The 15,824-nt window shown below is 35.5% G+C and overlaps 1 protein-coding gene across 1 annotated transcript in view; it reads left to right on the top strand.

Annotated features, from left to right (window-relative positions):
- Window positions 1-15,824, top strand: part of KYNU (kynureninase) — a 115,906-nt gene that overhangs the window by 12,114 nt on the left and 87,968 nt on the right. Inside the window, exon 3 of the mRNA XM_049615675.1 lies at window positions 9,343-9,463. Within this exon, the coding sequence (XP_049471632.1) occupies window positions 9,343-9,463 (121 nt within the window). The remainder of the gene's footprint in view (window positions 1-9,342; window positions 9,464-15,824) is intronic.

Raw genomic sequence — 15,824 nt, 5'->3', positions numbered from 1 at the left:
TTTCTTTCTTTCTTTCTTTCTTTCTTTCTTTCTTTCTTTCTTTCTTTTAACTGCCCAGTAATGTTTGAATTTCTGCTGAGTTTATTCATAGCTGTGGAAAATGTTTAAGCTTGGAACCACAAAATTGTATATTAATGTTACTAATTTCATTTCATCAAGACTGCAGACTCATATTGAAGAAGGCAAAAGTAGAATTAAGGAAATGATGTAGAATATTTTTTCAGAAATCCAAAAGGAACTATAGAAATCAAAGTAAATGCATTGGAGGTGAAAAAAGGGAAGAGATTCAAGAAATATTTTAAATACTGATTGAACAAACCTGAGTTAATTATTCAATGAATAAACTGTTAACTGGGAGAAATAACTCTGGTATTAGATGCATTCACATTTGAGATTGTTATATCTTATTGAATTGATACATTATCATTATGTAATGTTCTACTTTATCCCTGGTAATTTCTTTACTCTGTAGTCTTCCTTGTCTGATATTAATATACTAATCTAGGTTCATTTTGATCAGTGTTTCCTTAGCATATCTTTTTCCACCTACCCATATCATTGCAATTGAAAAATAGACTGTCTACTTATAGATAGAACAGAGTTGGGTCTCTTTTTAAATTCACTCTGGCAATGAATTTTCATTGGCATATTCAGACTCTTTATGTGTAATGTAATTATTGACAGGTGTAGATTTAGATCTACCATTTTATTATTTGTTTTGTGTCAAGTTTCCTTTATTTCTTTCCCCCTTTCTTGCCTTTGCTTTGATGATATCTATATTTTTTTGGTATCACATTAAGTAACATATTAAGTTTTGTATTATATCTTTTTGTGTAGTTTTTGTTGGTTTGATTTACTGGTTGCTCTAGAGATTAAAAATATATAATATAAAATATACATTATATATAATATATTAATTAATAGTTATTAATATATATTAAATATCTATTTAAACTCATTACTTGATTTAGAAACAATATTTTATCACTTCAAATAGGATGTAGAAAATTAAAATTATATAATTAGCTCTCTTTCTCATCTTTTTATGTCATAGTTGTTATATATATTACATCTACAAACTCTGAAAACCCAAACAGATACCGTTTTCATTTTTTCTTTTCAATATGTATAACTGTATATCATGTGTATTTAAAAATATTAAAGAAGAGTCTTTTACATTTACCTAGATACCTACTACTTATGTTGCTCTTCTTTCATTCCTAACATCCAAACTTCCCTCTAGTATTATTTCTTCTCACCCAAAAGAACTTCCCTTAGTATTTCTTTTAGACAGATCTACAACCAAAGGTTTTTCCTCATTTTCCTTCCCCTGAAAATGTCTTTATTATGCCTCCATTTCTGAAGAATATTTTTGCCAGACATAGAATTCTGTGCTGACAATTATTTTCTTTCAGTCACTTCTTAAAAATTTTGGTCCATTGGTTTCTGTCCTCCATGTTATTTGATGAGAAATTGTCATCATTAGAATTATCGGTCCCCAATAGACATAGGACCGATGTCTGTGGTTGCTTTAAAGATTTTTCTTTGTCTTAAATTATCAGCAGTTTGATTATATGTGTCTGGGCATGCATTTATTTGTTTTTTTTTGTTTTGTTTTTGTTTTTAATATATGAAATTTATTGTCAAATTGGTTTCCATACAACACCCAGTGCTCATCCCAAAAGATGCCCTCTTCAATACCCATCACCTACCCTCCCCTCCCTCCCACCCCCCATCAACCCTCAGTTTGTTCTCAGTTTTTAAGAGTCTCTTATTCTAACCTCTAACCTCTTTGGGGCATGCATTTATTTGAGTTTATCCTCCTTGGAGTTCACTGAGATTTTTAAGTATGCAAGTTTAAATTTTTGACCAATTTGAGGAATTTTTAACCATTATTTCTTAAAACATTTTTGCATCCCATTCTTCTTCCTTTTCTTCTGATATTCCAATAATACAAATATTATACCTTTTGGTACTGGCTTACATATTCTTGAGATTGTAATCATTTTCTTACAATTTCTTTTTTTCCCCCCTCTGATGTACAAATTGGATAATTTCTTTGATCTGTCTACAAGTTCAAGGACTCTTTCCTTTGTCATGTTCATTCTGCTCTCGAGTCCATTTTGGAATTTCTCAAAAATTTAGTTTATTGTATTTTGCAGTTCTAAAGTTTCAGTTTGTTTCTTTTTAAAATATTTTACTTCTCTGCTGAAACTTTTTATTTTTTTTATATTCATTTCAAAAGTGCTTTCCCTTACATCTTGGACTGTAGTTATAATAGCTACCTTATGGTCTTTGTCTGATAATTCCAATATCTGTGTTGTTTTGGGTTTGATGTCCATTGATTTTCTTTTCCATTAAGGTATGTTGAGACGGTTCTGGTTCATCTTGTGTTGAGTAAATTTATATTGTGTTCTAGACATTTTGGTATTACCCTATAAGTCTTTGTCATTTTAAATCCTATCAAGAATGTTGATATTGTTCATTTCCTTTGGTTTACTTTAGCAAGCAATCTACTCAGATAAGTTGTTTGCAAGTTCCTACTCACCTTCTGTGGATGGTAGTTCCAATGGTAATTCAGTTTTCAAAGACTTTGCAGTATTATTTGGATCTTTCCTGTATATATGACACTCAAACACCAATTTAGAATCTAGGTTCAATTCTCAAATTTTGTTGAATCACTTAGACTTAGATCCATTCAGGCACAGTACATGGGTGCGCTCAAAAGTTCATGTACAAAGGTATATGATCATTTTCTTAAGCTCTCTCTTTTCAATAGGCCTAACAATTTCTTGCTTCCCAGGGTCCATCTTCATTTTCCTCTGGCTAGAAAATGGGCATTTTAATTGATCCTTTTTGTTATGCATATGACTATGCTTGCTTCTGGGCACCAGAAACAAGAGGACAGGGAGAAAACAAAACAACTAGAGTTATCCCACATTCTTAGAACCATCCTTCCTGTAGTTAGAGGGAAGGGTTTCCTTTCTCAGTGATTTGGGTTCCTGTGCAACTACTGTTATTATAACTGCTGCCACTCTCACAGAATTGACTAGTGGTTACTGTGAGAGAACAGAAATAAATGAAAGACAAAAGAGAAAAGCCAATGTTATGCCCAGAATTCGTGATCCCCAAAGACCACCAGGGAGCCGAGTCCGATGCAAAAGCAAAAGAGCCTTTATTCGAGCTAGCTCGAGCTCAATCCCCTACCTGCACCGACGCAGTGGTGAGATACGAGGGAGAGAGCGAGTTTCAAAAGGACAAACGTTTTATTGGGGCCTAGGGGCAGTTGGTGAGGTAATGGCTATGGCCTCAGCCGATTGGCTGGGGAAGGGTCCGAGTCCTGTTAGGCAGGTGGGGGGGGGGTGGTTACTCAAGGGGAGGAGGTGTAGTCAAGGTGAAGAACACAGAACAAGATGGAGTCGGCCGACGTAGGCCCGCCCTTTCACCAACAAGATTTCTACCACTCTCACTCTCTCTGTCTCTCTGGCCCTTAGTGATTCTCTTTGTAACTCTTCAGAAATAGGGATAGTGGGCTTCTCTTGGAGTTCTTATAGTTCACACTCACTACAAAACTTGGAGTTTCTGGCTCTCTTTGAAAGCAAACCCTGAGAGATTCCTCAGAAGTAGAAAGAAAATGAGAAAGTCAATGCCAATTTGGTGGCATTTCAAATTCTGGTTTTCTTCCCCAGTATACTTACTATCATTTATTTTTCAAACTCCTCAGATTCTAAAATGCTACTCAATGTATTTTACTTACATTCAGTGTGTCAGGATGTACTTTCCCATGTCAAATTGTGTCTTAGATTTTTCTAAAATATAGAAGGCCAGAAGTATTTTTCTGTAGTACAAGAAACAAAACCATATTAAATCTAAACTATACTTTGAGGAAAAAACATTTATTCTAAAACTTTTTTGAAGATTATGTTAGCAAACTAGTTTTTTTAATGTTTTTTATTTTATTTTATTTTATTTTAGAAAGGCAGAGAGTGAGTGGGGGAGGGGCAGAGAGAGAGAGGGAGATAACAGAATCTGAAGCAGGTTCCATGCTCCAAGCTGTCAGCACAGAGCCGGTTGTGGGACTGGAACCCATGAACCATGAGATCATGACCTGAGCAGAAGTCCAAAGCTCAACAAACTGCGCCACCCAGGCACCCTGAGCAAGCTAGTTTTTCATTCTGATGACCAGAACCAGAACTGGTCCTTGGGAATATTGAGATGCAGTACCCTAGGTGTCATGTAATAAGAGGGATCAGTCTTGGCCCCCCATTGGTTTTCATCTGGAGATTATTTGTTTATTGATAAAATTTTGATCTAGTTCCTCAGAGGACTATCGTCTCAGAGACTTATAGACTTAAGCATCAATTTCAGTTCAGCAGTATTCCAAATTGCCAAGATTGGATTCAGTACTGCCAACAACTATAACAACCCGAACCCAGTCATATTAGTACCACAAGCATTTAGACTGAGACAATTTTACAATTAGATAGTTCTTATCCAATAAATTCATATCATCTGCTTACAATCTTATCGGTATTACCAGGGTTCCAAATAATCAAAACACGAATGAAACAAACACAGCTTGAATCCCTATGCTTTCCATTAATGATTATAATACAATCAGCAATAATTTCGTGTTCACTAATCTGCAAAAACATTGTATCTCTTTGAGGAGGGTCTTTTTAAAAATTGTTCTTTCTTTCCTTTTTTCTTTTCTTTTTCTTCCTGAATTTGAGAACAGAATTCCTTCTTTAAAATAAATAAAAACTTAGCTCAGATTTGTCAAATAAACACTCATAGTAGGTTAAAGTTTTAGCCTAGGATTTCTAATCAGCACAGCACTGCAGTAATGCCCATAAACCTACCTATCTAATGTCCCTTTGCTGGGTAAAGGTTTCATTTTTTCATACACATATGGAGGAAACAAACTCTTAAATATAAAGTCTTTCAAAACAAATAAACAAATATATTTCTGGTGGGGGTTAACTTTCACAGAGATGTTTCTTTCTTTTTTTCCCCATTACTGCAGACAGAAAGAAAAATTTGTGATGAAAATCTATCAGTCACAGGAGCCAACCCAGGAGTTCAAGAGAAAAGCATCAATTAAAACTAGCTATATTTAAAAAGAGTGAAATTTATTATTTGAAAAAATTAGAGCAGAATATGTTACTAAACTAGTATTTTATTCCAATCAATAAGTATCTAATAATATTCTGATAATAAACATTAAAATTATACAGAATTAACTAAACAAAATTTGCAATGCTGAAAGGAAATATTTAGATTTACTTCACACACTGACACTCTCAGTTTATGTCGGTTTACGTGCATATAGTATCCCCTGGCATACATAACAAAGATACACACTGTCACCTTAGAAACAAAACCATTAATGCTTGACTTCCTTTTTATATAAAATTTACTTTAGAAAATATTCTTTACACAAACTAGTCATTTTTTAAATCTTTGGAATTTATTTCTGTTTTTCAGTTACTTCTAGGTTTCCTCTTTAATTTATAATAAGGAAAATATTAAAATTACTTTATAATTAACTAACCTTGCTTTAGAATGATTTCACATGTATTTTACTTTAAGTGGACTAATAAAATTGTAAATTATAATAATGACATTCTACATTAAGTTAAAAGTTAGGTATCTTCTGTGACCTGAAGAAATCAGTTAAACTTGGGAAATCTCAGTTTTGGTTTTGTTTTGTTTTTAATATGGGGGCTAATGCCAGGACTTTTGAAATGTGGCCATATAATGAATTATTTGGAAAGATTTTAAAATAGTGTCTACCTCCAGGCCCCATACAGACCAATTAAATTGGAGTCTCTGTATCAAGCGTAGGCACTGTATTTTTGTAAAGTTCCTGATGTGATAAATTAGTACATAAATCCAAATAAAATATATAAAGATCATAAATGTCTAGTTTTATATTTGTCTTTTTAAAATTATCATTTCATGAATAGATTATCTTAACTAGTTTAAAAAGTATTATACCTATGTATATATGGTTGTAAGATAATAATACTTCATTTCTTTCAAAGAGAACAGCTAGTACTGTTATCCGACAGTATATTTGCAATTAGATCAATATTTGGCCAACTTTGATAACATTAACTGGATGCTCCAAACATACTATTTGTTGAAAGGCATTGCAATAGGAAATTCATTTATGAATTTCTCCTCTCCAATGCATCCCCCCTCTCTGACCTACCATAGCTACTGTTTCTCATAGTTGGTTACAGGCTAGTGAACAGGGGAGGGCATGGTTGTACAGTACATATGTATGAAGGTGGGAGGTGGTTCTTCCCAAACTTAGGTCCTAATAGTCCTTCTCACATTGCTAGCTTTATTCTCCCTTTCTCCAAGAATACAAACCATTATGGCAGTGCTGAGAGAGAGAGAAGAAAATGCATCTGTAATACCTACAAGTGTGAGACCTGTAGGAGATATCACACAGGGAGATGAATGCATCTTAAGTAAAACTTTTGAAGGGCAGTGGTGTGAGAAAAATAAAGTGAGTTTATAATTATTCTACAGAATCCAACTAGGAAAATAAGGTAGTTCCGAAGGTTCATTAGACTTAAGAGGAATGAGAGATCACTAGGAGAAGGAGGATCTTTTATTTGGTGCAATTAAAAAGTCATTCTAGGGGGCGCCTGGGTGGCTTAGTCAGTTAAGTGTCCGACTTCAGCTCAGGCCACGATCTCACAGTCCATGAGTTCAAGCCCCTCATCGGGCTCTGTGCTGACAGCTCTGAGCCTGGAGCCTGCTTCTGATTCTGTATCTCCCTCTCTTTGCCCCTCCCCTGCTCACACTCTGTCTTTGTCTCTCTCTCTCTCTCTCTCTCTCTCTCAAAAATAAACAAACATTAAATTTTTTTTTTTAAAAAGTCATTCTTGGAGCACTTAGCTGGTTCAGTCAGTTAAGTGTCCAGCTTGTGATTTCGGCTCATGGTTCATGAGAGTGGAATTTGCTCTCTCCCTCTCTCTCTGCCCCTCTTCTGCTTGTACTTTCTCTCTTTCTCTTTCTCTCTCTCTCTCTCTCTCTCTCTCTGTCTCTCTCTAAATAAGTAAATACATATTTTTTTCCCTAAAAAAAGTCATCCTTATTAATATCCTCCCAATGGTCTGGATTACTGTACTTATTTGAATACTTAGTTGAAATTTGAGCCATGGTACATCAATTAAAATATATAGCAAGGGATATAATTTGCAGTCTCACACTGGAGGTACAAAAATGGTATAGGTTTTCATTTTTGAAAATGGTATAGTTTTTCATTTTTCACTTTTTGAAAATGGAATCAAATTTGACACCTACAAGGTTTGATGGAAAATCTTGGTTCCTTTATTTGGGAATTTGCCTTCGCTCTTCCTAGGGGTCCAGAAATTTGTGGAGGCCTCTTGCTATCCCTAGGAACAGGTCTGTGGTGAACTGTCTTCATCCCCCTTGCCCCGCATCTGTGGCCATTTGAGAGCAAGTGGCTTCATTGGCTGCAGCCTCTCCTTTCCATCAATCTGGGGACACCTGGGGACTAGACCAGGTTTCTGTCATGCCTGGGATCTTTAGCAGAGCCACTTGCAGGGGATACATTCCTTCCTTCTCTCAGTCTTATGGAAAGCAGTTTCACCAAGTTGGTTCGCCTGCTTTTCCTTCAACCCTTGGAGGCCTTGTGGTTTTCTGTTAGTACCCTATGCTGCTGTAGGGAAGGAAGAATATCTTTTTCCTTTACCCTTTTAAGTTCGAGGCCAAAGCCCTGTAACAAAAGACAAATTAACACAATAAAAGCATACGTTTTTTTTTAATTACAAGTTTTACATGACAGAGGAGACTTCAACAGGAAATGCAGATCTGAAGAAGCAGTTAAACCTGAGTTTTTAATGCTAGGTTTGATGAAGACTGAAACGTCATGGGGGAATGTGACAAGATAATGAAGTGTATGAGCTAAGAGTAGTAAACTTGGGGAACAGTAAGGCCTATTTCTTTCAATTCCTCTCAGTGTCTTGGAGATAAAGATATATAGGGAGGGCACCTCTCACAGGAGGGTTTTATGACCTCCTTAGGGGAAAGTCAGAAGGTCTTTCCATTTCTCAAATTCTCTCAGCTGAAAATATTTAGTATGCCCAGGTGCCATATTTTGGTGTAAAATGTGCAGTTTTGAATCCCATCACTGCCAAGAACACCAGTGTTTAATAACAAACATATTTAACATTTTTCTGGCACAAGAGAAGCCTAGGCCCCAAGGATTAAAGTTCTGCTTGTCTTTCATGTTGCACAGATTCAATACGACTGAGGTGGAGAGTGGTAGGCAATCTATTGTCGTGGGTTTTTATAAAATATATTTCCTGGATATTCTATTCTGCCATATTACACAATGCCAATTGAATTCTCAAAGCCATTTGATGTGTTTTGAGACTTTTTAAACAACCAACTCAACAAAGATGGGGAAAGGAGATGGGGAAGCATACTTTTGTCTGGCGTGGGACAAGATAATTTCGTTTATAATTCTGTTTTTCTCTCACATTGAGCACACTAAACATGACTGTCTAGATATGAGCAGCCCACTATTTATTTGTGTGTAAAAGCATCAGCAATGAAAGAACAAGACAAGACAATGGGAACAGAGATGTGCGTGATTGGCTACTCATGCTGGGTCATTGCTGAGGCTGACCTGCATGGAACACGTTGAGTCTTCAGACATGAATTGGTTTGCTAGTGAAACTGTATTTGTTGCAGTCAAAGGAGAGTTGTAAGATAGACAGATCACTAAAATTCTGTTTTATTTGAATGAGACATAGATACAGAGAACAATCTTTGCATATGTATATATTAATATATGTATATAGATATATAGAGTGACAAAATGTATAAAGCTAATATATCTACTTCAGATATGTAAGTACTCCTTTAATTTTTTTTTATTTGCCTTATCTACAACATCAGTTATTGAAGAGGGTGAGTACTTGCTTAGACTCTGGTAAATTTCTAGTATGTCTAGGTGGGCTGATATACTTCCTATAAAAATTCTGCTTCTAACATTTTTCTTTGCCTTTGTCCATTTATGATTGGGTATAGTTGCTAATTTAGACTTCCTTGTGGAGCACAATAAATATGAGAGCTCTCAATAAAAGTCTATACGTTTAAATTATATTTTAAAATATAAATGTAAAAGAATAATTATTTTTCTGAGAATGTGATATTATCTTTGGGAAGAATTATAAGTTATTTATTATCCTTATTGGAGTTAATTACATTAATTATTTGTACTGGATTAACAATGCCAAATGGAAGAAGGTTAATTAATTGAATAAGCATTTTTTTCATTTCTTTCTGTTTCAGTTGATTTATCTTTAGTGAATAAGGATGAAAATGCCATCTATTTCTTGGGCAATTCTCTTGGCCTGCAACCAAAAGTGGTTAAAGCATATCTGGAAGAAGAACTAGATAAGTGGGCCAAAATGTAAGTATTATTTCAAAAGCTATCATTTGACATCTCACACAAGGACTTTATTTTTTTTCTACAAATTTTTATTTAAATTTCAGTTGGTTAACATGAAGTGTAATATGGGTTTCTGGTGTAGAATTTAGTGATTCATCACTTACATATATGTAACACCCAGTGCTCATCACAAGTGCCCTCCTTAATCCCCATCACCTATTTAACCCACTCCCCTGTCCCCTTCCCCTCCAGTAACCGGCAGTTTGTTCTCTACAGTCAAGAGTTTGTTTCTTGGCTTGCCTCTTTTTTCTCCCCTACTATGTTTATCTATTTTATTTCTTAAATTCCACATATGAGTGAAATCATATGGAATTTTTCTTTGACTGACTTACTTCGTTTAGCATAATATATTCAAGTTCCATCCACATTGTTGCAAATGACAAAAATTCCTCCTTTTTATAAATGAGTAGATTTCCATTGCATCTATATCCTCTTCATTATAGATGGACAGTTGGGTTGTTTCCATAATTTGGCTATCGTTGATAATGCTGCTATAAACATCAGGGTGCATGTATCTCTTTGAATCAGTAAGAACTTTAAAAATCACACTAGGTTATCTAATATTTAGAAAGGTATACAATAGACTCCAGGAAGTTTAGGATACAGAGGGACCTTAGGAATCATGTCATTCAATACTCTTATTTTATTAATGACATAACTAAGGATCAGTAAATAAGGTCGGATGACAAGTTAGTGGCAGAGTCAAGAATAACACTTTTACAATATTAGAAAAAAGTCCCTCTCCCAAGTTGATATATCTAAATCATATGTAATCATTTTATTTTATTTTGTGACTGATTAAAGGAGTTAATATTTAGAATTCAATTCAGTATTTTCATGAGTCATTCCAGCTAAATTCTATCACACTGATTTTTATAAATAAGAAAGTAAAAATTATTGAGAGGGAGAAAATAGTGGAGCAGAAGGTACTGCTATCCCCAAACTGAGCGTGCTTACTAAAAAGATACTCTGGGCTTAGCTAAGTGGGTTTGCTCCAACCATGTGGGAATCTGAAATCATATCTGTTTTTTTTTTTTTTTTTTCCCCTCCATCTCTTCTGTTCTATTTTTACTCTTCTGCCTATGAAACCCTTCATACCTTCTGCTTCCCTGGATGCTTACCTTTCTTAATCTCAACCTTCTCAATCATGCAGATGATCTCTTCTCCCCAACTGTCCATTGCATTAATAATCACTGATCTGGGATAAGTAGTTTAGAGGTGTCTATTTTCATTGGCCTCATATTCTCAGCCATATTATAAATTCCCTTAGGGAAATAACTTAATCCTATGTGCTTCTTATCCTTCCTCAGTAGTTACTAATAAAGCTGAAACTAAAAATACTTTAAAAATACTTTTAGCTATAGAAAATGTAATATTCTTTTTACAGCTTATTTATTTAGTTTTGAGAGAGAGAGAGAGAGAGAACACAAGTGGGGCAGGGACAGAGAAAGGGAGAGAGAGAGAATCCCAAATGGACTCCACACTGTCAGTGCAGAGCTGATGTGGGGCTCGAACCCATGAACCATATCATGACCTGAGCTAAAGTTGGACACTTAACTGACTGAGCCACCCAGGCGCCCCCCAAAATTTCATATTATTTTTAAATTGTTTAATATTTACACTATTAAAAATAAGACCTGTGAAAAGGTGCTCAATATCACTCAATGTCAGGGAAATGCAAATTAAAACCACAGTGAGGTATCACCTCTTAACTGTCAGAATGGCTTGAATAAAAAACATAAGAAATAACAAGTGTTGGCAAGGATGTGAAGAAATGCACTGCTAGTGGGAATGCAAACTGTTGCAGCCACTGTGGAAAACAGTGCAAGGGTTCCTCAAAAAATTAAAACTAGAATTACTGTATGATCCAGTAATTCCACTATTGAATATTTGCCCAAACAAAACAAAAACACTAGTTTGAAAAGATGTGTGCATCCCTATGTTTATTGCAACATTGTGTACAATAGCCAAGATACGGAAGCAACTCATGTGTCTATCCATAGATAAATGGATAAAGATAAAGGTGATGTTTTATATATATATATATATATATATATATATATATATATATATAGTCCATTTTTAATATTTTTCTTCATTTTTAAAAAAATTCAAGTATAAATAACATATGGAGTTCATTAGTTTCAGGTGTACAATATAGTGATTCAACAATTCTATATTTTAGTCAGTGCTCATCACTATAAATGTGCTCTTAATCCTCCTCACCTATTTCAGTCATCCCCCCACCACCTCCCTCTGGTAACCATCAGTTTTTTTCTCTTTAGTTAAGAGTTTGGTTTTTTGGGTCTCTTTTATTTTCCTTTGATCATTGTTTCTTAAACTCCACAACTGATTGAAATTGTATGGTATTTGTCTTTCTCTGACTGACTTATTTCACTCAGCATTGTACTGTCTAGAGCCACCCACATTGTTGTAAAGGACAAGATTTCATTCTTTTTTAGGATGATGAATCATCCTAAGCGATTCAGTGAATCACTTTTGTGTTGAGTACTTCTGCGTGCCCATGAAAGAAACTTTTCCTGTTAATCTATCTCATATCAATCAACCTTCAGGCCCTCAACCAAAAGGATGTAAACTAATAGAGGAGAAGTTTTCCTCCCAACAGAACCTTAGCTGAAAAGGTCCAGAGTAAAATTTTAAGCTAAACATTTAGGACCAAAGAAATAATGAACACTTTTGAGATCAAAGATGGGCAGTGAGATAGGATAGAACGCGATTTTGATCATGGCCCTCAAACACCACTGACATCCACAGGGCAACAGGGACCCTGATGGTGACTGGGCCACCACAATTTAAAGCAAAAAGACTAGGACCACCTGGATGTCTCAGTCGCTTGAGCGTCTGACTCTTGGATTTGGCTCAAGTCATGATCTTGCAGTTTGTGGGTTTGAGCTCCACAACAGGCTCTGCACTGATAGCATGTGGCCTGCTTGGGCTTTTCTCTGCCCCTCCCCTGCTCCTTCTCTGTCTCTCACTCTCTCAAAATAAACAAAATAATTTAAAAAATAATAAAGCAAGAAGGCTAAATAAAACAAAACAAAGACAAAATAAAACAAACTAGCTACCTCATCTTTTACTCAGAAGTCTTTTTAAAATTTAGTTGACATTGCTTGAAGCATTAATAATGCACCTCCTTTCTGAATCATCTGTCTAATGAAAAATAGGTAGAAGGGCTTAAGAGTATGTAATTTTCCATTGTCACAAGGTAAAATATAAAATTTAAAATCAACAACAATAGAAGGGTGCTATGACATAAAGACACTTCCCTGGAATACAACTTTAAAGTCTTGAAAACAATCAACCAGTCTCCTAGTAAAGTACGGTAATCATAGCAGATGAACAGGACAGCAGGGCAGAATCTTTTTTAAATGCCTAAAGGATAAAAATGCACAGCCTTGCTGAACGAATATCCAGGGGGCAAGGACACTCTAAAGTTCAAATCCAATCTAATTCTCTGCTCCCTTTTATATTAGGGCCAAAAATGAATATTAACCATTTTTATTAACTATGACCCTCATTTTTTAAATACTAAACCCTGCTAGTGCAAAATGCTTCCAAATGTGGTGATATTTACTTTTCAATTTATGCATACAAGTTATGCAGATAAAGTTATACAGGCTTAATAAATTATGTAAGCCTCTATGATTTTTGCATTGAGTTGTGAATTTATATTCTTAACCACTGAAATTAAGAACTTTGCAATGTTACGGGGTGCCTGGATGGCTCAGTAGGTTAAGCGCCTGAGTCTTGCTTTCAGCTCAGATAGTGATCTCTTGGGTTTGTGAGTTCGAGCCCCACATTGGGCTCTGTGCTGGCAGCACGGAGCCTGTTTGGGATTCTCTCTCTCTACCTGTCTCTCTGCCCTTTATGCACTCACACTGTCTCTGTCTCTATCAAAATAAATAAATAAACTTAAAAAAAAAGAAGAACTTTGCAGTGTTATCTAATGCCTGCGGTACTAGCACAGGCAGTGTTAAAATAAACTTGAAACAGAGGCACTGTTACCAATATGAAGGCCCAGTGTCATGAAAACTGAAGAAAGAAGAAGACAGAGTTTCCATGAGAGCCAAATGTCTTGCTCAGAATTCTTATCTGATTTGGTTTCATTTTCCTGCATTTTTTTCCTTTCAGGTTTGGCTTCCCTTCATATCTATTTTGAGATTCTAATAATCAGAATATATTTTTAAAATATTTCTAATCATTTTCAGGATGTTCTCCCTAAGTCTAGTGTTTCTTAGGCTGCTGTTTGTTCACATGCTTTTAATTTAAGTAATCTTCTTGCCACTATGGTGGGCTGTTGGTCTGTTCACTTGTCTGGCTTCTGCTTGTGTTTTTGTACTAAATACCCCCACATATGTTTGGTTTGCCTCTAGGTCCAGGGCCTCCCATTATTGTGGTGAGTTTTTCTGATTATCTGTTTCTCTTCACCTTCTCCAACCCCACTTCGGCCCTACTTCTTAGCTGATAACCAAATCAGGCCAGTGCCTTCCTCTCTTCTTGATGAGTGGAAGACTTCAAGAAGGACTGAGTCAAAGAGAGCTACACAGTTCCTAAATAATGCAAAGTGAAATTAGTTTCTTAACAGGAAAAAATATATTAAAAAATTATAATCTTAACAGTAACTAAAAATTACAGTACTTTGCCTAAGTGAGATATTGCTCTGGGATATTGATACCAAGTCTGACTGGCCATTTATGACATATAAGGTAGGAAATGCCACTTGGCTTATGGCTATTATTGTTCGTATCTCTATCTTTTACATCCTATCACAGACTTAGTACCTACCTATCTACAAAATAAACCATCACTGGCGATAAGGCAGCCTGATTTTTATAATTCATAGGGCTACCATCTTTGATTAATTATGCTAAAAGAAAGTCAAGAATAGAGGCACACTTAGAAACATTTTTGGACCAGGGTGCCTGGGTGGCTCAGTCGGTTAAGCATCCGACTTCGGCTCAGGTCATGATCTTGTGGTCCGTGGGTTTGAGCCCCGCGTCGGGCTCTGTGCTGACAGCTCAGAGCCTGGAGCCTGTTTCAGATTCTGTGTCCCCCTCTTTCTCTGACCCTCCCCTGTTCGTGCTCTCTCTCTGTCTCAAAAATAAATAAATGTTAAAAAAATTTTTTTTAAAAAGAAATATTTTTGGACCTAACTGATTTCTTCTAAAATTTTAAGTTATTCAAGACAAAACTATGAAAATAATGCACTTACCTCTGTGGATTTTGTTTAACTTCTCATTATGGCTACTTTCTACTGCATGCGATTTTTAAAGTAGATTAATAACACTTTACTTGGGGGAATTATTTTTGCTTTGTGAAATGACAGCATTTAGATATTTTCAATATTCTGAAATAGAAAATTTTTATGATTATTTGACTCATTTCACATATGATAATTTATTATCAGAAATGGGGCTATAACCATAAGAAACAGCATTAATATGCTTGAATACTGTGGATTGGCCAGAATTTTTTTAGAAATTTAAAATTACATATTTATGTATTATGGATTTACTAATGGCCCAGATTAAAGGAGAATAACATGGGTTAATAATCATAGTGGGAAAGTTTGGCTAGACGAGAAAGATATATCCGTCCCAAAGAGCACACTGTAAGTTGAGAAATGTATATTAGGTCTCTAAGATATAATCACAATACTTTAGGTTTTTTTTCATTGTCTTATCTACTAGGTATATGGTTTTCTTTCTTTTTCGTAGGCGCAAAGACTTGACCCAGTTTGTGTCTTTACGGGGATTCTTCTAAGACCTGTGACATTTTAGGTCGACTTATTTAAGAAAATAGCCCACTGAATTTCACATTAGGAACAAACCACCTAGTGTTCAGACAATGCCTGACTTGACATGGCAATGTGTGCAGGGAGGGTGCTGGTGACACACGTGGGAGAGGCATGCTCCTGCCGACACTACAGTTTCATTCAATTCAAGTGTTTCTGTAAAAAAAAAAAAAAAGTGTATTCTAGGAGAGAAAAATGCTCCCTCTACCCCCTACATTCAACAACTGATCTATCAAATAAACTGACAACACACAGATTAATAAGAAATAATAATTAATATTTATTAATTGTTAATATATGCATGAGAGCGTGGTGTTATGCCCAGAATTCGTGATCCGCAAAGACCACCAAGGAGCCGAGTCCGATGCAAAAGCAGAAGAGCCTTTATTCGAGCTAGCTCTAGCTCAATCCCCTACCTGCACCGACGCAGCGGTGAGATACCAGGGAGAGAGAGGAGTTTCAAAAGGACAAAGGTTTTATTGGGGCCTAGGGACAGTTGGTGAGGTA

This window comes from Panthera uncia (genome assembly GCF_023721935.1).
Source record: "Panthera uncia isolate 11264 chromosome C1 unlocalized genomic scaffold, Puncia_PCG_1.0 HiC_scaffold_3, whole genome shotgun sequence".
In the NCBI taxonomy this organism is placed as follows: domain Eukaryota; kingdom Metazoa; phylum Chordata; class Mammalia; order Carnivora; family Felidae; genus Panthera; species Panthera uncia.
This window is presented reverse-complemented; position numbering and strand designations above follow the sequence as displayed.